Source organism: Rattus norvegicus, chromosome 4 (genome assembly GCF_036323735.1).
Source record: "Rattus norvegicus strain BN/NHsdMcwi chromosome 4, GRCr8, whole genome shotgun sequence".
NCBI classification, from domain to species: Eukaryota; Metazoa; Chordata; class Mammalia; order Rodentia; family Muridae; genus Rattus; species Rattus norvegicus.
In genome coordinates, this window is record NC_086022.1 from 37,434,247 (window position 1) to 37,457,444 (window position 23,198).

Sequence of the window (23,198 nt, forward strand, 5' to 3'; positions counted from 1 at the left end):
ATGTGAGGGAAACTTCTGCACTGGAAAAGAAGTTTCAGAGCCAGATGAAGGAACTCGGAGCCTGGAACCATGACCCAGAGCCATTTCTGTGAGCAGGAGTAATCACAAAGAAGCGAGTCTGCCGTCTGAACATCATGTTTGAAATGGTTTTCTGCAATTTGGCTATTAACCAAAAGGCTAATTGATTCTTTTCTTCTGCCCCATTGTAGTTAACATACTAATTCTTCCCAGTAAAGATCCATTTCATTATGCAAATGCAAAAAAATCACAAGACTCGTGTCTGAGTGAGGGTTGCTTTCTGCAGAGACCCAGTGCACCTGTTCCTGCCCTCCGCCCCCACCTCCACCTCCATGAGCTGCCAAGCTCGTGATTCAGTGGTGTGGTTTAGCTGGTCTGGGGCCCTTGAATTTTGACTCAGATTTTCTTTGCGACTTACTCTTGTTTTGCCATATAATTTCTCTCCTTCTAGCTCTCAGCATGCCAACAGCAGCTGCATCATGGCACTCACCCTGCTGCCAAGAGGGCAGGCAGCCCTCCTTGGAGACTGTAATGTTGCGCCAAGCCAACTGTTAAGAGATGGGAGCTGGAGTCCTATACCCGGCACAGCTGAAGTTTAGATCGTTCTAGGAGGCATTTGGTAGATTGCTGTTAGTGGTATTTTCTCAACTAAAGAAAACTTTCAAAACTTTGAAAACTTCAAACTTGCGCGGAGACAAGTGGAATACTGTGGGGCAGAATTCCCACATGCCTTCCTATCTGCCTCAGCCGTCATCGTCCTGGGGATCTTTCACTGTCCCTGGGTTTTCCCATGGCTTATCCAGACTGCTAGTAGACTTGTTCCCATGGGGTAAATTTAACTTCACTTACTGTTGCTTTTCCATCCCTTTTTGTCTCTCTGCAGGATGTTTCTCCATCCCTTTCTTCCAAACAATAAAAGACATTAGAATCTTTTTCCTTCTAAGTTAAGCTAAAGTATGCTGTTTAGTGATCACTGTCTTTTGCAGTATCATCTCAAGCTGTCACAGCTCAGTTGATGTGGAGTCCTAGCAGAACACAAGTGAAGTGTGTAGGTTCATAGGACAGAGCATTAAGAGACCATTGGTTTGCTTCTCCGTTTCATTGCTGACAATCTGTATGTACTGAGACGTCTTAGTTAAGTGCCCTGCCTCCTTGTCTTCACACCCGCACATAGCACACACCCTGCATATCCATTGTGTGATCTCACTGCATGTACACTTTTACAGTAGCTTAGGTAGAGCCTAGCCCCCAGGGCATGTTCAGTACTCAATAGCTGCTGTCTGCGTCACCACCACCATGGCTAATGCAATTGTCTCTTATCACTCATAAGGCTGGAGGGCTGAGGCCCAGAAAGCTGCCTTACCAGAACTTGAACAAAATGCCATAGAGCCCAAGTCCTTTATTACTATAAACCACTAGATGTGGTTTGGTATGCTCTTGCTCTCTAGAAAACTGTTTTTGCTAGATAAGAAGATTTTTAAAGGAGATACAAAAGGATTGGTAAATGCACAAATAGGGGAATAAATACTGCTGGAGAGTTAAGCTTCAAAGTTCTGTCTTTAGAGGGGAAGATGTTAATGAGTAATATACCACCTCCTTAGTGGAAAAGTTGGCAGTTCAATGCTAAACAATAGTATTCTGTGTACAAGCACAAGAGAGATTTGACAGGTATGGTGACTTATGTCTTTGATGCTAGGACTTAGGAGGCAGAGGCAGGTGGATCTCTATGAGTTGCAGGACAGCCTGATCTACATAGTAAGTTCTGGGACATCCAGGGCTATGTAGAGAGACCCTTCTCAAAACAAAAAGGAAGGAAGGGAGAGAGGGAAGGAGGGAGGGATGGAGGTTAGAGTATAAGATGAGCTAATCTAGGAAGGATTTGCTACTGAGATTGAGAAACAAGGTAACATAAAGCAGAAAAGGAAAGGGCCTGCATTTGATCTGAAAACCATACTAAAGAAACAGAGAAGTCGGATAGCCCACTGCTTATTGTTGTAGGTTTTTCTACCACAACAGTCTAATCTAGAACTCGTGCTCATGATTGCGCTACCATCATGATTTCAATAACCTAAGCCCGGTCACATATGTAATCTTCAGGGGGTTTTGGTGCACACAGATACTAGCTCCTTTTCAGTTTTTCCCACCAGCCAGCACCTAGTGAGGGCCTGTACATGTCTGAAATAGCTGTTCTTAGCTCCTTTCTGTCCAGTTGCTGACCCTAGGATACTGAGCATTGTGGAGACAAGTTAGAGTTGATCTGTTCAGGGCCTGTGTCTTTGTAGCAAGCATTGTCATAACAGGAGGTGCTATTATTCGTTTTCATTGCAGACCTTAGAAAGTTCGTACACCCATTCTATAAAATCGTTATGTGGATTAAATAAAGTTAAAGTTATGGGGTCAGGTTTATGGGTAAGCAGTACTGGGCACATAGAAAGTAATGATTTAAAATTCAAATTCTATGAAATTATTAGACCACTATTGTAAGCATGTCTTGGAAGCTTTGTTGATTCTGATTCACTCCCTAGACTAGTGTTTCTCAAGGGCCCTTACCTAGACTGCTGAAGGCACCTTGTGAAGGGGACGTTTCCTGTTCTACTGACTTCCATCTTTTCTTCTCCTTATTCCTAACTGTGTCTCCCAATTTAAAATGGAAACAAAAGGGAAAAGAAGCATCTCTTGACACCAAACACCTTTCCAAAGCCACCTCACTTGACCCACCTACTGCATATTCTCCCCAACTTCATCCAGCAGGTCTCACTGGCTGTAGACTAAGCACATATTGAATGCTATATGTGATGTCTTTCAGGTGCCTCAAGCCACCACCACCAACGTTCAGTGTTGCTGCCCAAACCAGCGCCCAGCACTCTTCTGGCACATGGTCTGGTCGGCTCCGTCTTCTCATTGTTAGACCAGGAACTTTGGGTTGATTCTTGACTACACTCCTGTCTCTTTGTCAGCTCCATTTCATTAGTATCCTGTTGAATTTACACCCAAACTCTATCCAAAATTCAATCATTTAATCTCACCTTTGCTGTGACAACCTTGGAGAACATGACAGTCTCTCAGCTTCTAGCCATCTTTTTGCTGACTTTACAGGCTACCCTTCCTCCTACCCAATGTGCTCTGTCAAATAGCAACCAAAAGACTTCTAAGATATCTATTAGTATACATCCTCTACACTAAGACAGTCTTCAACATGTTTTCAGGCAACATCCAACAGGATAGATGCATCATATACACATAATGTTGACTGAAAAACGTCAGAGTATGCATCCTGGGTGGTGATATTCATTGAAGATTAAAACACAGATCACACAATTCCATACTATTAGAAGTCAGGATGGTGATTGAGGGAAGAGAAGATTGCAACTAGAAAAGAATCCTGTGTGTGCTGTACTTTTCATAGGGCTGGCTACTCTTGTCCGTTCCATTTGTAAAAATTTAGGAATTGCTACAGTGACAATAAATATACCCTCTCCTGTATACACTGTATACTTCAATAAAAGGTCTGACAGAAATGCTGTTTCTCTTATATAAAATTGTTCTTTTTAGACAAGGAATCTGTCAGCATTTGTCACCATTAGAATCTAAGCTCTGTCTGTGCTTTCGTTCATGCAATGAACCTTTTTGAGCACTAGGTCCCGATGAAGGCATTGGGATATCAGTAAGAGATAAAACCTGCTTTTGAGAGATGATAATTAGAACGAGTCACAAGCATATGGCAAGACACTAAGGGGTAGAGACAGAAGCAGAAGTGGGAGGCAGGAGATGGAACAAAGGTGAGAGGGTAGTATTCAGTTTAAATAAGAAGAGAAGCTTCTCTCAGAAGGTGACAGATGGGCCAAGCCCCATAGGGAAGACAGGCTAGGAGCTCAATGTAGATCTGATAGAAAAGCCTCCTGGGCAGAAGGAAAAGAAGCAATGAGCTCTGGGAAGGAACAGCCTGGGAGGGAGTAACAGGAGCCAGGACATAGTAAAATTGGAGAACTGTTGGCCAGGGTAGGCTGGCTGGGGGTGACCAGCCAAGGCCTGGTGACCTGCTCAAGAGGAGACCGAAGTCTCTGTGAAGATAAGAGGCATTCTGCATGAGGCTGAAGACTAAAAGGAGACTTTGTTCTCTGAGATTATTTCTATTACATTCCAGCCACTTGTGGGGGCAAGCATTCATTTTATTGCTATACAGACACTTCTTTCCTGTCCACTCTACCATTAATAGGTGTTCAGATAGATGGAGGGTGCTCTGAACATCCTCGTCAGTGCTCACCTTTGCTAAGCTAGTGTGGACAAGATGTGCCAATTTAAAAGAAATGTAAAGACCAAGGTACATGGGCGTTTATTTGACCCTCTGTGCAGTACCGTGCTGTGTTCAGCCTGCACTCGTGGTACGCGCTGAAGTCAAACCTCACATGTGGCCCACAGATCAGTGCATTGTACCAGAGCTGGGCTGCAGGGACCTAGGTCACTTGACTTGAACGTCCTAGCATCTGCTGGAAGGTAAAATGCATAGAGAGGAGCAACAAGTAAGAACTCACATCGGAACACTAGTAATGTCTCGGACAATTTTGCCTCGTAGGTGTTACAGAGTAGGCAGGGCTGATGGGACTTCTCACAAGGAAGCTGAACAAGCAGAGCCCAAAGCATCCATGGATTTGTGAAAGCAGCAGCAGGCTCGGGGACTCCTCGGGGTAGCGAGTTTTCATTTAGGGGAGCTTTGGGTGGCCACTCAGTAAGAGCAGACTGTAGGAATTTTAAATCTTTAGAGATTTGGATGCATGTATCTCTCAAATGGGTTCAAATCTGGCAGTTTTTAACTATTATACATCTCCCAGGCTTTTTGATGTACTGATGCCGTATTTACCATTTCTAAACCTCACAGTTCATATGTTCTAAATGCTTTTAATGTATATGTATTTTTAGACCGGCAAAGAAGACACATCCAGTGTGACTGTATCAGGCCCCGAGACAGGAAACCAGGCAGGCCAGACTCCAGAGAACAACTCACTAACAGCCGAGCTCCTGAGCGATGTGCCGTTCACCCTGGCCCCACATGTGCTGGCAGCGCAGGGCATCATCAGTGACCTTCCTGACCACTTACTGTCCCACGATGTTGGCGACAACTTGTCCCGATTCTGGTATGATTTCACTCTTGAAAATTCAGTCCTCTGTGATTTGTAGTCTGTGTCTATGTATACCCTACCTAGCAGCTTTAAAGGAAACGAGGCTGCCTGTTTTATGGAACCTGTTTGATGTTCTTTGTCATTTCACTGGTGAAGGCCTTGAGGCAAGCAAGGAGCATGAAATAAATAAAATAGCATCATGGCCATAGTTTTATCTTCAGAATCAAGTGAATTTATATAGAAATTAAAGTCAACAATTTAATGAATGGAACTGACTTTGGAAAAAGAATATCGATTCAGACCACTCATATTTCCCATGTGACGGATCTCCAGTTGTTGAGATTGGATGAGAGGTGCAGGGTGCTTTTGCTGTCTCTGAGGACAGGACAGTGAAGGAGAAGCGAGGCTTCCCTCAGTTACCAAGGCTCACCAAGCCTAAAGCAGGTGTGCAGGTTCTGGGGTTCAGAGGAGGCTACGATGTTATGCAGTTACTGCCACAGTGTTTATGAATTAGGTCAGACAAAGCAGCAGGGAAATGTGAAACCTCTCCAAAACACCAGCAATTCTTTGCTGATTCATGACAACAGGGATGCTTTGGTTTTCTTAGACCCATGTGGCCCTCTCCACCCTCCTGAAGGATTGTGTGTTCCTTCTTTGTTCTCATCCCTTCTGGGTGTGGTTGAACCAGCTCCTAGAGAACTGTCCCCACTTGTCAACTAGGCTGTCTTCCTTACCGCGTGTTCCCATGCTTTCACCGCTTCTGCTTCCTGATGAAAATATCCCATGGAGATGCAGACCATTGCTGACAAACCTGGTTAGAAATGTGTTGGCCTCCATACAGGCGCAGGGCTCTGCTGCTACACACACTCGGTTTAACTAGCTCCAATTAGGCAGACACCCAGAGGTGACTAGAATACCCAGTGTTTATTCCAAGTAACACTGAGCAGGCCTGCCATCCATCGATAAACTACAAAGAGAGCTGGTAAATAGTAACAGGGTCGTTTCTGAGCCATGAAAATTTTAAGTCATTTCTTTTCATTAGTTATAATTTATTAATTCTGTGCCAAAGTTTTTTAAGTATATTTTTTCACAAAGAGAGTATCAGGAAAACTAAACACTGTGCAGAAAAGTACAAGAATTTTTCTAATTTTAATGTGCTCTGCATGTTCGTTTAATAAACGTGGTGTGGTCTTGATAAAAAGTACTGTTATTTAAAGTTAAAGAAACGTTGGTACTGACAAAAGTGTACTTCATTTACAATTAACATTACCATGTGAGATTAATGATTTAATGGGAATTCCATAGTTTTCATAAAACATCTACATAGGAAATATGCCTTATTATTGACACAAATGTGAACATTTTGTAGCACTTCTGTGATGGTACATCCTTTTTAACTATTCATGTTAATGTATTTTCAAAATTGAATGTAAAGAGGTTGTTCTTTGGTCTAAAAATGTGTGAAAATTTATATAATTATACATTTCATTTATATTTATGTCTACCATGTTATAAATGTGCTTATAAGTTCTGTTTGTCTAAAAGTACTATATTTAAAGAATGTGAATTGAAATAAATGTTTTGATTGTTTTCAGATCCACAAAATGGCTTTCATTGCATTAGTAAATACAACTCGTAGACTTTATAGGTGGCAGAGTTAAGTACATTGTGAATTGCAGCTTGTTATTCTGTTATATAAATCATGTAGCTATTTTAAAACTGAAAAAAAGATTATAAATCAACCAGCAAGCTGGCCGACTCCATTTTACCCCAGAGAAAGCTGAGGCCTAGAAATGTAGCTGTCTTAAAACACCCAGTTAGTTAAGTATATACTGGAAAAGTGGTGCCTTCCTGAAGGTGAGCTGGACACGGCTGACACCAGTGACCATCCCAGACTGGATGGAGAAAAGCTCATGAACTTTAGGCAACTGAGGAAGGCTGGGAGCAAGCGAGGGGCCTTCCCCAGGAGAAAACACATCATTGGTCGTCCAGTTCCAGATAGCTGTGAAAACGCACATACAGTAACATTGTGTGGACTGAATGAATGGGTTATATTTAGGAATATGTATACATACATGTATTTGGTAACAATTAGTTGGGTTTTTTTTTTAAGGTCATGAATTTTAAGGAGTTAAAGGGCTTAAAGGTAGAAAAGGGAAGGGAGAAATGTAATTTAATTATAATCTCAAAAATTGAAAAACGTGTAAATAAGTGAAAAGGAAGTAGAACACACAGAAAGAGCTGAGGCATCAGACAGCCAGAGAGCCACTGAGGCCTTGGAATCTGTCCCCTTGCTTGTTACATACCCAGTGTTCTACCTTGCGGAGCCATGTGGAGAAGTAAGCGGTGATTGCTAGATGTCCAGTAACCTAGTGATTGATAACGAGAACGTCATTGATCCTGTTAAAGGGACTGACCTCATTATGTGTGCACACAGGATGGTAACATGCTGTGACATACATGTTATGTGAACTTCTTTTGACCAAAATTAAAATGATCTACCCACACTCATATTTTACTCCATTCACTTCAGTAATGTCAGCGGTTTCTTCTGTCTCTTCTAAAACACCATAGTAAGCACTTACTGTCAAAGAACGGGTCTTCTCGTGATGAGAATCATTGAGTGTAGAGTATGTGACTTCACCGACTTGATTTTAAATCCTAATACATTTAGGAAGTCACATGGTGTTTTGCCAACTTTCTTTAATAGCATTTGTACTGTTTTCTTTAAAAGTAGAGCAGTAATCTCAGCCAATTTGTTATGTAGTTAGTTAAATTATTGGCTCAACTTTTCAAATTGTGCAGTTAAAATGTTAACAAAAACATATTTTTTACTAAAAATCCTAAAAACCTTACAGTAGGTCTTTGTTTTTTTTTTTTTTTTTAAGGAAATATCATTGACACCAACTTTTTATCCTGTTTTCCCAGGAGCATCATTTTTATATAATTTAATGGGTAGGTGAGGCCCAACAGAGACATGATCCCATTCCCAAGGTAGAATAGAGACTCCTCAGTCTTGCGCTCGTCCTGGGAAGGGCGGCTCAGCAATGGAGTGCCAGGGGGTTGTTTCACACAAACGTTACTTTCCAAGATTAATGTGCTACAGTATCACTCCTGTCCTGAGAACAGCCGCACACAGTGTAGTCATGCTGGATAGGAAGCTGGAGGGTGTCCTATCTTTTCAAGCCACTGAGAACTCTGGTTTCTTGGATGTTATCTTTTGAGCATTTGTGACACATTACTGAGGGCATGACCCAACTATTCCTGAGAAATCTAAGACTCCAAAAATAGGGCTGACTACATTTGGCTCTAAAGATGGAATATTCTTATGTTTCAAGAAAGTTACTCATGCCATATGGCTTTGGCGGATGGATGTGTGTGAGCAGGAAGGAAAAAAAAAGATGTATTTATTGATTGATAGATAGGAACTCTGTTACGTCAGCATAGCAGGATGTTAATCTTGCAAATGTGAATAAACTTTAAAGCAATTTTACACCTATAGAAATGTGACAAAGATAAGGAGGGCTTCCTTCATTCGTCCCCTCTTGCTGAGGTCTGCCACAGTTAAGGAACCAACAACAGTACAGTAGTCAACACACACCGTTCCGATGTCATAGTTGTCTGCTAGCATCCTCGCCTGCCAAACTTTCAACTGCACTTTATTATCTGCTTGTCCCCTCCTTATGCACCTCAGCGGTTTCGCCCGGATTTTTTTTTTTTTCTTTTACTATGTTGACAAAGCTGAGAAATACTGGTTTAGGTCTACTGGACTATATCTGGCAGTTTGAATACGAATGGTCACCATATACTCATATATTTGAACGCTTAGGAAGTGGCACTACTTGAAAGGATTAGGACTTGTGTCCTCGCTGGGGTAGGTGCAGCCTTGCTTGGCAAAAAATGGTGTCACTTGGGGGAGAGGTTTGAAGTTGCAGACGCCTAAGCCAGGCCTGTAGCTGTTTTCCTTTCTGCACCTGTGAACCCAGATATAGAACTCTAAACTTCTCCAGCACGATGTCTGTCTGTATGCCTCCATGCTCGCTGTCTTGATGATCATTAAAGCTCTGAAACTTTAATTAAACCCCAATTAAATGTTTTTGTTTTTGTTTTTGTTTTAATAACTGTTGAGGAGGCTGTGGCACCTTTCCACCGCACAGAGCACTGGTTCATATGGTGCATGCCTTTCTTTAATGCCAGGACTCAGGAGGTGGCACAGGAAGATCTCCGTGAGTCCAGGCCAGCCAGGACTACATAGACAGACTCTTGTCTCCCAAACCAAAACAAAACTGTGAGCGTGACGTCACCTTTCAATGAGAGCGTGCCATGTCAAGCGTAGATATTCTAAACCTGACCTTCCAGCATTAACTTTGGCCAAGATAGCGTCTCCAGGTTTCTCTAGCATACTCGGTCCCCTCCAACTTTGTTTTCTCGAGACTCTGCATATCCTCTGCTCTTTGGAGTAAAATCATAAAGCACAACACATCCCCAAGGAACATGGAATTAGACTTGCATCTTCTTAAGGAGGGGGCATAGTACATAATTATTTGGCCTTCTTCTGTAGACTTATCTATTCACACCCAGTTTGCTTTTTTTTTTTTAACCAATTACTTACATTAGTTTGAATTCATGAATATTCTGTTTTCTGTCCAAAAATAAATTAGTGGTGGCCAAGGGACATATGTACATTTTTACAGAAGCTGGTAAAATCTGAAACATTTTGCATGAGTACCATCTGATGTTGGATATCATGTTCAATTTCATAGTCCTTCAGATCCCTCTTCCTGTAAATATCAAGTATATATCTCTTCTTACCTTGCCATGACTTTAACTGTGTACACAGTCACAAGTCACATAAGGACATTTTGGCCAATAACAGGCCGCACATATGGTAATATGAGGCGTCGTAGGATTATACTGGGACTGAAAGGTCCCTGTTGCGTAGCATTCCTGCTGGGCCCCTTGCTGGGATGTACAGCAAGGTAACTGCAGTGGTGTTACAGTATGCAGTGGAGTAACATGCAGTTCAGGTTGGTAGCCTAGATAAGCAGCAGACTCTACCATCTAGTGTTCTCTAAATTCTCTGGGATCGTCACACAATGAGGAAGTCATGTGGTCACCAGTTACCTAAGACAGCCCTACCATAATACAATGCCATCCTAAAGCAAGTGCTGGGAGATGAGATGACAGACTGATCATTTTCCTGTCTAAGGAACCAACCAAGCAGTCCCGTGACACTGGGCTCTTCTCTCTGATACGAGCTATTTATTTTTTAATACTAGTAAAAGCAGATGTATGGCTCCTCAGTTGTTAAACTTCTATCTGTGAGGGTGATTTTTAGGAGCAGGGAAAGGAAGTTCTGTCTGCTCTTAGAAGAGAGAGAGCGAAGAAATTCTGCTTCTGATGAATGAAAACGTGCTGTGCTAAAACAGCATTGATCTCATCCAAGTTTAACCATTTCATCCTTGAAAGAACTGCGAATGTAATTCTCTGTCAAGTATTTGCCCAAATCCAATTTTTACCCTTACAAAGGAAGAAATTCCTCACAGTCACCTAAAACAAAGGATAATTGCACCCAGAATGTCCATCCACAGCAAACTCTAAACTGGCCACACACTTGGCACTCACCTCCCATGCAGAAAGGGACCATTCAGGGGCCAGTAAAGGAGACTGGCCCTCCGCTCAGCACTGCGACCACAGAAGGACAGTCTGGAGTGACCACAATATGGGCAATAACCCTAAAGGGTTAATCAGCGAGCGAAGGAGCCACCATGTGGAGTTCACTGTCGCTATGTGGTTTTCCATTCAGTCTTGTTTTTCAAAAGGTGCCTTCTTTACTTTGTATTTTAAAAATGTAATGTATTCCCCCATAATAGCTAGGAATGTTTAGGAAGCTACTCAAGCTTCGCTTTGTCAAAGAGCAAAGCCAGACAGAACTGAGTTCTTCACCTCCAAGGTATACTGCACATTGCAGTGGGCATTGTCAAGACAAAAGGGGAACCATGGCAGCTGACAAGCATGTAGCAGTCGGTCTGAAATGAAGCCTGAATATTCATCGTCCTCCCATAGTCTCCCCTCATCCCAGATTTGGGCTCTGAGGAGACTTCCTGTTTGTCTATACACATATTTGAACCTGGAACAGACTGCCCTTCTAGCTCAGACTGTACCAGCTGCAGCTGTCAGTTAGCACAGCTTAAAACAAGAACACTACCATACCCACCACCACCCCTGCCTCGACTCCTGCAGAAGCCTGGGTCGGATCTGGTAGGAAAATCGCCATGTGTTCTACCTGAACTTGGCGTTTCAGTTTCCTCATTGTAAAGACATAGGCAGCAATAGGGAAAATAGAGAATGGCACTGGTAAGAGCTGTAAAGAACCAGTAGTGTGTGGGGTGTAAGAAGCCGATGTCTCTGTCTTCATACTCTTCCATTTTCTGGTGCACTACATTCTTAAATTGGAACTGGATGGAGGAGGAAGGAATCTTCACCTTTCGTCTTCATAGTGCGTTTCTTCTACGAAGGAAAACCATTCCAGCCACTGTCTTTCCCCCTTTAAGAAACTGTTTCAGAAACTGTGGCAGTGCTTGTCTGGAATTCTTGAATTCAAGAGTCAAGGCAGATTACTAGTTTGAAGCCAGCTTGAACTCTAAAAATACTAATAGTGGTTGAGTAATGAATAAAACCAGTGAGCTTAACAAAACATTTTATCATCCATCTAGTCCAACAGCTAGAAAGATTTTGGTCAGGCTTCACTCATGATTTCTTACTATAAAAAAAAAAAAAATAGGTATGTGCTCACTTCAGTAGCACGTACACAAAGACAACGGACGGGCTTAGTGAGCTTTTAGAACCCCAGCTTCCAGTCCATCTGAGAATCTCTTGTTCTCTTGTTGATGGTCTCGTAGATCCCTACTTAGCAATAAGAAATCCACCCTTTTTAGAAGGCTAAGCGAACCAAAGAAAGAAGTCATTGGGTATTTATGAATGGGATTTCCCAGAAGCAGTGTGTCAGTTATGTTTATCATGGCTGTGACCACATACCTGAAAAATGGCTGAAAGGAGAAAGCATTTCTTTGAGCCGATGGTTACGGGGCACACAGACCATCAAGATGAGGAAAGCGTGGGGAAGGGGAGCAGCTCGCTCTGTGAAAGAGGACGATAAGGCAGTGGTACACCATGTTGGCAGCCTAGAAGCAGACAGCTAGGGCCAGAACCTGCCAAACCTGCTTGTAACCCAAGCACTGTCCCAACTGCTCAATTCTCCCAGCTAACTCCTGTGGCTAAAACCTCCCAAAACAGTCCCAGCAGCGGAGACCAAGCATTCAGATAGATGAACCTGCAAGAGACAGCTCCCATTCAAACCAGCTCACAAACAGCTCAGACTTGCAGCTTTCTGACCTGGATAAAAGCCGTGTCCGTGCAGCTAAGAATAACATTAGCTGACCAGTCCTCTAAACGGTGTTTTGGGTCTGTCTGTCTGAGGTAGTTTCCATCATTGGGTTGTGTTTTCCCATAATGACTGTGTGTAATGAGTGAGAACTGGCCCAGACTCTAGAGTGGGTTTTGGTGCTGTGGATCGCACTTCCCACTTTCCCCTGTGTGTGTTCTTGGTTGTGAATTCTCCTGTCCCAGAATTTATTAATCCTATCTGACTGGCGGGCATTTTCTTCTCATGTGTTTTCCTTCAGGCACATTCTAGCCCACATCTCGGCCCTTCCATGCTCCCGTTCTAACCTGTGCTCTCCTCTGCATGATTCTTCAGGTTTTGTGTGTGTGTGTGTGTGTGTGTGTGTCTGCTTCATAAGTCTAAATGGATCATCACACACACATTTCCGTGTTTGACAAGCTACCTCACACCTAGAGTGTGCTGGGCCCGTTTGTTAAATGGGTGAACTAGTCCATCACAATTTAAGGAGAGGATGAGGTTCACATCCTATCTGTGTCAGAATTCACCTAGGAGTCTGTTAGAAGCCATAGACAGTTAATGTTCATATCCTTAATAGTCTCAGATTTATCTAATATTCTTCACAGCATCCCAAACTTCCATTTTGTTGATTAACTGAATCAGCACTGATATAATAAAAACACATTGTGTTTATCAAACCTTTCAGATAGCATTTTAAACGTTGATGTATGGGGTACTGTGGATCTGTGTATTTTTTTGCATTTTATTTTTTAGCTTCCTTTAATGTCTACCTGAAACTTCTATTTTCTTGTGAACAATTACTGCTAATTAAGTCACACTGCTTGCTTTAATTCGTGTAGTTTTGTAGATTCAAATATAGCATAAAATAGAATGCCTGATTCTTTGGTGGGCTGTGATAGTCTAGTTTTGTTTTGTTTTTGTAACCAAACCTTACTGAAGGAAGTGGAAATACCGTCTGTTTTGTAGCTGACCTGTAGGTCTAGAGGATGCTTGCATTTTGCTCTCAAAGAGAAAGAGTTACCTGAAGAAACAAGACTCATTTTTCTGAGTCAACGCAGACTTTGAAATACACTTTGGTCCAGTCATTTGACAGATAACTTACTGAATGAATTCAGCCTTTTAATTCTTATATTGAGTGATCATGACCTTGTACTACACCAGTAAACTGATTTCTAACTAGCATGGCCATGTCTTTGTACCTCTAAGGTCCCCATTATCAAATGGCTTCCCTTTCCCTAGATATAAGGGTGCACAGAGACTACACTGACTAGCACAGCCAATCCTTTATCCATAAAGGGCTAATATTCAAAATACATAAAGAACTCAAGAAGCTAACCACCAAAAAAAACAAACAACCCACTCAAAAAATAGTGTATAAACAGAATTCACAACAGAGGAATCCCGAATGGCTGAGAAGCACTTAAAAAAATGTTCAAAGGCCTTAAGTGATCAGGGAGATGCAAATCAAAACGACCCTGAGATCCCACCTCACACCAATCAGAATGGCTAAGATCAAAACCTCAGGTGACAGCACATTGACATGGATGTGGAGAAAAAAGAACACTCCTCCATTGCTGGTGGGATTGCAGACTGGTACAACCACTCTGGAAATCAATCTGGAAGTTCCTCAGAAAATTGGAAATAGATCTACCTAAAGACCAGCCATACCACTCTTGGGAAGATGCCCCACCAGGCCACAGGGGCACGAGTTCCACTATGTTCATAGCAGCCTTGTCTGTGATAGTCAGAAGCTGGAAACAACCCAGATGTCCCACAACAGAAGAATGGATACAGAAAATGTGGGTTCATTTACAGAATAAAGGACTACAAAGCTATTAAGAACAAGGACATCCTGAGTTTTGCAGGCAAATGGAATTAGAAAATATCATCCTGAGTGAGGTAACTCATACCCCAAAGGACATGCATGGTATGTACTCACTAATAAGTGGATATTAAACAAAAAAAAAAAAAACAAAAAAAAAAGTACAGAATACTCAAAAAGGTTTGCCTCAACCCCACTTGGGAGGGAGAAGAAAGCAGTCCCAGGAGGGGTGAAGGAGGGAGGGACCTGGGTGAGAAAAGGGACAGGGAGGGGAAGAGGGGAACATGATCAGATGATCAGGTATTGAGTTGGGGAAAAGGACTGAAGCTCTGAGGGCCAGCAGAAATAATGGAAACAGGCAAACTCAGGAGGTAAGAGGTCGCAGAACTCTCCAGAAGGTACCAGACACCTGGGGGTGGGGGTGGGGTAATAGACTCTCAGGACTCACAGGGAGGGACCGTAGATGAAATGCCCTACAGGGGGGAGAGGGCACTTGTAGAGCCTATCTACAGCAGAAAGTCAGGGCATCAAGTGAAGGGATGGGGTTGCTATCCCACAGTCAAAGCTCTGGCCCATAATTATTCCTGTCTGAATGAACTACAGGGATGGAAATGGAGAGGAACCTGAGGAAAAGGAGGTCCAGCAACAGGCCCAAAGTGGGACCCAGCTCAAGGAGACCCCAAGGCCTGACGCTATTACGGAGGCTATGGCATGCTCACAAAAAGGGACCTATCATGACTGTCCTCTGAAAGACCCAACAAGCAGCTGAAAGAGTCAGATACAGATATTTACACCCCATCAATGGGCAGAAGCTGCTGAGTCCTGTGATTGAATTAGGAAAAAGCTGGAAGAAGCTGAGGAGGAGGGCGACCCTGTGGGAGGACCAGCAGTCTCAGTTAACCCGGAACTCCCCCTCCCCCAAGATCTCTCAGTCACTGGACCACCAACCAGGCAGCCTACACCAGCTGATATGAGGCCCCAACAAATACAGAAGAGGACTGCAGAGTCTGGGTTTAGTCAGAGAAGATCTACCTAACCCTCAAGAGACTGAAAGCCCCAGGAAGTGGAGAGGTCTGATGGGGTTGGGGGTGAAGGAATGGGGACATCCTTGTGGAGACTAGGGGGTGGGGGGTGGAAGGAGGAGGTATGGGATGTGGAACAGTCAGAAAGTGGACCAGGAGGGGGATTAAATCTGGAGTGTTAAAAAAAGATTAAGTAAATTTTTTAAAAGTTTCAGTTTATAAAGAAAAATGGGGTGTAGGGGAACCCTCTTACACTTGCTTAACAGAACTCTGTAATCTAAATAGCAAGTTGCAATCACATTATAGCATCACTAAGTCATCTTTTATTAGAAACGATTTGCACACGTATTCTCCAGCCCTGAACTTTATAAGTGGTATCTTAATCTTTACTGCCTTCCTGTCCTTGATTAAAATACTATGCTAAATGAATACCAGAGTCAGCCGGTTCCTGACTGAAGGGCTGTCGGCCGAAACTCTCTCTTCCCCATCCTGAGTCTCATCACCTGAGCCGCTTTAATTGCTTCAGTTTCCATGCTTGCCCGTGTTCTGCTCATAGAGGGTAGCTGTACAAGCAAAACTGTCCTTAGGCAAAGCGGTTGCCTTTGGAGTAAGTTATTTTCATTGAGGCTTTTTTGGGGGGCGGTTGTGGGCTAAATAGGTGTTTTCTTTCACATGGACTCTGATAAAGGCCTAGCTGCAGTGTAGCCTGTCACCACCCTAAGACGGGAGATCTCAAGGCCTGTTTCAGTTCACTGACACATGCCATGTCCTCCAGCCTGGAGGGTGCTTTGTTGAGCTTGTTCAGGGACAAAGTGCCAGAAAGGTAGCATGCACTTGACACGTACAGAAGATGATGTCCCCATCCATCATCCTGAGCACTTGTCATTCCAGAATGTGAAATTGCCGACAGCACCAATGACGCCTGCTTGGCCATGTGACCGTGAAGTCTCTATAGTCTGATGGCTGTCGACCATGAGAAGATTTGGAGAATGAAGTGTGATTATTCTGAGAATCCCAAACAATGTTGCTTAGGCTGTTTATTCTTTGAGGAGAAAAAATCTACCTTGCCAAGAGGGCTTGTTTTGAAATGCAACAAGACACGACAAGAATGGCTTGGTGGTGAGGGAGACTTCACTGAGCACCCCCAGCATCTAGAATTGTTACGTGCTTTTGGGGTACTAGACTATAAGGATGACCTCCCTGCCACATGTCTCCTTTGGGGCACCACTCATAACTGAGTCTGATGGTCCACAGGCCAGGTGGTACCAGTGCCACACAGCCATCTCCTTTTCGGTGGCACACCATCCCACTGCCCATGGCATTTCTGTTCTGCCCGTGCACATCAGATGCTCTCCAGGATCAATGGCATTTGGCCGCTATGTCATGAGCCCATAGCATCCTGGTTTTCTCCGTCTCGACTACTTGTTTCCTGATGATATGACATAGTAAGATTCAACTCTATTATAAACTGTTAAGATTCATAGGGGAAAGTTGGCAATTAGGATCCACACAGCACGCTACAGTGACCACCTGACTGGCAGGTGTCATTCCAGCTGAGGGATCTCAGATGACTTTCATGAGTGTGAATGAAAGCTCTTCAGAGTAAAGGTTTCGTTCTGATAGTAGTAGGAGCCATCACCATCTTCCCACTTCTTTCCACTCCCTGTTTAAATGTGTTCAGGGGTATATTGTATCTTCCTCACATAAAATGCTTCCCTCAAAGCTAAGCTTCTACCAGCTAAGGATGGCCTGTGGTGCTCCTACACTCTGGCCTACTCCTCTTCGCTAGTCACGGTACTTGGAAGTACATTTTGTCCACTAAAATGAGCCCTCTTGGTAGCACCAGTCTCGACAGTGCGTCCACAGTGTGTGGAGCTTGTCTTTGGAGCACAGGATACGTGAGAGCTTCAGAAGGTGGATGCATGCTTGATTGATAACCAGGTCAAAACAGTAGGCCCCAATCCTAGAGTGCATTTGTGTAGAGGACAGAGGCCAACCATGAGTGTTGCACCCTCCTCTTAGGACAGAGATGGGGTCTCTCTATGGCTTGGGGCTCTTGGATTCATCAAGGCTAGCCAAGGAACTCCAGAGATCCGCCTCTGCCTTCCCAAGACTAGGATTGTAAGAGTGTGTCACCACACCCAGCTTTTTAACACATTCTAGAGATAGAACTCAGGTCCTCATGTGCCATGACACAGCAGATACTTTACTGACTATAGCCCAGAAATGGTTAAGTGCCTTCCTTGTTTGTCAGGTCTCCAAGTTTAATTATGTACCCCTCCAGCTCAGGTTAGATAGATAGTGTTTCTACCACAGACACTGCTAAATAAATTCTATATGAATGACAGATGGATATACGAATAGATTGATAATGGAGGTGAGGTTGTGGCTGTCTATTATACTTGCAAACAGCCACCAAATTTAAGATTATTGCTTTCTGGGAATTATACAGTACTTTCTAATGATGGTTTTATACCAAGACACCCACATCCCATTCTGTTCGCCCTTGGAATAAAAGAAAGTTTACAAAAATGGATATGGTGGGTTCAATGGATTCAATGACAGATTATGATCTTAGCTTACAGTTAGGAACTCTTCTCCAATGTGAGGCACTGTTCTAAGTGCTTTACATGTATTAGCTTAGTTTAAAACTTATTATGTGTCAAAGGTAGAAAGGCACATATGAGGGCATTCTGGCCACAATAGGCATCACCTCATTGATCAAAGAGTTATTGTGGCTGATCTGATGAGATGAGTGACCTCTTCCTCCCCTGTTATTCCACATGCACTCCCCACAAAGCTGCACATTTCTTTAAGGGGGCTAACCTTTCCCAATAGAGGAAGACTCTTGGTAGGTCAAGGGTAAGCAAGTAGCAGCACTCCCCTGATAGAACTTCCCCAAAGCAATTCATCTTTATCAACCAGCAAATGAACATACAGAATTTGGTATACGCCTAGAATGGGATATTGATAACCACAAAAGGATAAATTTCTTATTCATGCTATAACATGGATGAATCATAGGATATATGAAAACAATAAAGTCAGATGGGCACAAAAGGACAAATACTGTTCCACATACATGGACTAGGTAGGGAAAGCAGGTTAGAAACATGAGGGATGCAAGTGGGAACAGAGGAGAGTAAAGGCTGTGGGAGGTGATAAACTGAGTAGTACTGGTTGTCCAAAAACATCGTAAATGTGATTATATAATTATATTGCATTGTATATTTAAAATTATTAAAACAGTAGGTTTTATGTTCGTTATACTACAGACTAGTTAGTTTTGCTACAATTTTAAAACCAGTAAAAAACAAAAAAACAAAAAAAAAGTCCCTGGTATTACTCTAATTCTAAATTTGTATATGTGTAGATGTTTGGAAAAATAGGAGTCATATGTTCAACACAATGAGAAGTCTGGGTATCATGGCTTTGTTCAGAGCTGTTGTCTTCATGGGTCCCTTGGCTTTCCTCAAAATGACATCAGAACAATGCCTACTGTAACTCTGCCTGTGCCGTCTACATTCAAGGTCGGGACAGGAGAAAGTGGTGACACCAGCTACCATCGTGGATGCTTTTAATTCCACCTGTGTCATTTCTGGGCATACGTGTTCATTGGGCATATCACAAGGTCCAAGGGACAGACACCAGCAGAAAGAGTATTCAACTTTCCCAACCTCTTCAGTGAAAGCTACAAGATTTGTAGTTAGATATATCTGCTAAGAGATAATAGACTATGGGGTGCTCGCCCTAAATGGATCACATCTGTATCACATCTAGGCTTAGCAGTCATGGAAGACCAGGAAGAGAGAAACAGAAGTTAGCGAGGCCCTCCGTGAAACACTTCCTGATGTGTTAAACAACACACGAACTCAACGGCTTGGCTAATGCATAAGACTGGTGTGAGAACAAGCTAGTCAGAAGTCCAGCAGCCAGAACCTTAGAATATATTGCCAAAGTTAGTATGAGGCCAAGCAGAGCCATTCAGAAGCCCCGGAGATGACAATTATATCAGGCAAATAAAAGTTACTTTTACAAAAAGGGTATAGTAAAAGTAGACCATTAGAAACATGCAACCACATGGACCACTTACCACACTGGTGCAAGCCTGGATGTTGTGGCAAATGTGCCATTGAGTAGCAAAACGTGAATATGGAGGTAAGGGAGGCGAGACTGCCCTGCTGTGCACTTGAGAAGCAGTGCACACTTAGGGCACACTACATTTATTTTAAAATGTCTTCTCCCATAGTAAACAAGCCATAGCTCTTTATGGCTTCTGAGCTTTAGAAACTTAAGCAATGCATCCTTTCGTCTTAGAAGGGTCTTCAAGGATAGCGACCTTTTCTAGAATCCCTCCTGAAGGACTTGCCTGTGACTGTTTTGCTCTTAAATAATGATCAAAGCTACAATGCGGTAAACATGCAAACCAGCGGCCGCTGATTGCCACCAAGTCTTACGTTGTGCATCTACGTGTGCCCTGCTTTCATGTGGCCGGCAGCACACTGGGCTATTTGCGCTAGTGTTGCCACCAGTGTGCATAGCACTTCAGTGTCACTGGGCAGCTGGAAACCACCAGCTCCTGAGAACGGGGCCACTGTGACATAGGTGTTTTGTTATTGACTCAAATGTTACGTATTGCAAGGCTCTCATTTAAGTGAAAACTTTGGGGAAGGAGTGGTAATGAAAACCAAGAAGCACTTTTGTACCTTAAGGAGCTCCATAGAGCAAGGAGTGTTTCAGAGAAAGAGGATTTTTTTTTTCTTAAAATGAGATGACGTGGGAATCTGGGACAGGAAAGGTGAGTGGCTTTTGAGCCTGCTGGTGGTCTTCAGTGGACGTGTCCCTCTGGCTGTTGTTCAGTCACTAACCATCTCAGTCCGTTCACTCTCATTCTCTCCACAAATAAAACACATTGTTCGAATCTCATCAGTTCTTTTGAAAGATGTCTTTGACAAAAGACCCACCCCTTTTTACCTCAAAGAGGTAGGCTCTCTAAATTTTCCTTTAGGAAAGAAATATGACAAGGATGAATACAGCATTCAAATTTTTTGCATTATCAATAGTTACTCAAATCACAGAGTAGGATACATTCCAAGAAAAATAACCGTAAGGTTGTTAATATTCATTAATTCCATGAGAATTTCCTATGTGCATACAAGATGCTTTGATAATATATACCCTCTCCCCACCTCCCCCTGTCCCCTTCAGAATCATAAGAATTGATAGGTTTGCACTCGGTTCCTTGACTTTGGACAAATTGTTTAATCTTGGGGGGACTAAAGTATATCTTTGAAATAGAGATAACACTTTCTTTACAGTATTGAGATGATAATTAAGGAAGATTATTGTGTTCAACGATTTAACAGAGAGCAGAGCACTGAGTAAGGGTTACACATGGCAGCTACTGACAATCATGGCTGAAAATGCTATTTAACACAGCAACTTTGTTCTCATTTCAAGCTTTCAGTATATGAGGGAGTGGCTCACAGCCATGTGATCTGAAAGGTACCACTTACATCAGAGGTTGTCCTGGTTGAATAGGCTAGGATTCACTGGACCTGTTCTAAACCAGGCCGTGGTTCTTGTAAAGCACACAAAGCCTACGGTCCATCTAAAAGAGAGACAGACTGGACCTGTCCCTGATATCTCTTCACAAAGTTAATATTGCCCACCATTTACAGTAAATCCATTAATAGCTGTTCATCAGAATCCTACTTGGAAAGATGGTTCTTGCCTTTTTCTTCCCTTGTGGGGTCATTTGAAGAGATCAAATCTATTCATTATTTAATACCTATTTTGTGTAATATAGACTATGCTAGAGTCCCTATCCACACAGAGTGGGTTTACCAGTTAGTGACTTAACTCTTAGGTACAACCAAAGACCTCATAAAAGCAATTTAATGAAAGGAGAGTTTGTTTTGGCTCCCAGTTCCCAGGGTACAGTTACCATGGCAGCAGACATGGCTGCAAGCTCTTGGGGTGGCTGGTCACATTGTATCCTCCCATGAAGGAGAGATGCGCTCTGCTGTTCAGTTCAGCACTGCTGGTTAGCTCATGTTTTCTTTCCCTAATTCAGTCCAGGACTCCAGCCCATGGCATGGTGCCAGCCATTTCTGAGTCTTCCCAACTCATTTAATCCAGTCTAGAAAGCCCCTCACAGGCACGCCCTGCACTCTGTCTTCTAAGTCAGTCGAAAGCCTACCAATGTGACTGTATTAACCATCTCAGTGAACATCTGCTTATTTGTCAACTGGCCACTGTACCCTCTTATTGGAAATTCTTTGTTTGGTTTAATATATGTTCAAACACTAGGGGAAAAGTCCCCAGTTTTCATCATTATCCAAAGCTCATCAACTTAAAATGTAACTTAAATGTTATACTGCTTGATGTCCTTCAGAGAGTAGATGCTCCTTGTTGCCTGGGTGTCTCAAGTGGGTAGTTTGAAATAATAATCGGCTATACTCATGGGCACATGATGCAATTACCTACTGGTTTTAGATAAATTATTCAGAGAAAAGTTGGTTACTATCATGGGTTGGACAGCGATAAACAACTAGATCATTTTTGAGTGAATAGTATATTTAATTTTTTTCTCTTGAGAATGGCCTTACTGTTTAGTTAAGATTTCTTTGAGGCCCTAAAACTGTAGTTAGGGGTGGAGAAAGGGAATATTCTCCCTTTCTCTGATTCTGTGTTTTATGTTTCTGACGCTTTTAGCAACTCTTAAAATGTATGTGAGGTATTAATGTTAAGGAGGCACAAGACAAGTATCCGAAGCTTTATTTTATATTTCTGACTTAAATATATCTGGGTGTCATCACTTCCTTAGCGATGGTTGTGGTTTAAAAGTCACTATAGCTGTTGGCCTCAAAGAAGCATGTTTAAAGTAAATTTTGGCCTAGGCACTGCTGATAATTCAAACACATGAAGAGTCACGAGAGCATTTTACAAAATATTCTTAGCCCCGCATGGGATTTCTGTCTTCTCTGCTGCTGTACCCAATCCCACCCTGGCTTGGGGGTTACAGGGAAGCAAGTGTTTGACTTGCAGCTACTGCAGCAGCTGATGTCCAGAGAGCTCAATGTCCTTTACCCGTTCTATCAGAAACATATGTTCACAAACATAAATCTTCCCAAGCAGTCCTCTACCCATCAGCGAAATTCATTTCTGTGTCCCCCTCTTCCTTACCTGCAATAGTATTGATTTTATCATATGTCAGCTTTGTTTAACTGTAGGGATGGAATTGTCTGAATATAAAGTTAAAAGCACTGAAGTTGTGAAATGCCAGACGAAAGCTCTCCTGCCAACAGTAAATCCCCCTTACGGCCCTCTCTGCACACCACATCGATTTAATAGCCCAGCTAGCCTTTCTGCACACCACATTGCTCATTTAATAGCTCAGCCAGCTACCCTCCATCCTTTACAGGAAGCTGTTAATTATGGTTTCCTGGGTTTTGCGTGGTTGTGTTCAAGTGTTCCTTTCACTTTGAAATATCTGGTTCATTTTGTTCTCTCTCCGCTCTAAGGCATGATGATGTAGTTGAGGAGATGATGTAGTTGAGGAGGAAAAATGGTCCCAAACTATAAATGTTCTAAGACTTAATTCCCGTAAAGTCAGGATTAAAACTTGCCTACATTATTTGGGGTATGGGGGTGGGTAGTAAAATGCAAATAAGAAATCATACCCACAGTATGTAGTAGCCTGGCTGGCCTAGAGTTCACTATCTAGAAAAGACTGACCTAGAGTTTGTAAGAATTCTCCTGCCTCTGTCTCCCAGGTGCTGGGATTACAAACC

At 42.7% G+C, this 23,198-nt stretch overlaps 1 protein-coding gene across 1 annotated transcript in view; it reads left to right on the plus strand.

The window, feature by feature from the left end:
- Nucleotides 1-23,198, plus strand: part of Glcci1 (glucocorticoid induced 1) — a 327,628-nt gene that overhangs the window by 159,976 nt on the left and 144,454 nt on the right. The window contains exon 4 of the mRNA NM_001177442.1: nucleotides 4,936-5,150. Coding sequence (NP_001170913.1) covers nucleotides 5,042-5,150 — 109 coding nt within the window. The 5' untranslated portion in view covers nucleotides 4,936-5,041. The remainder of the gene's footprint in view (nucleotides 1-4,935; nucleotides 5,151-23,198) is intronic.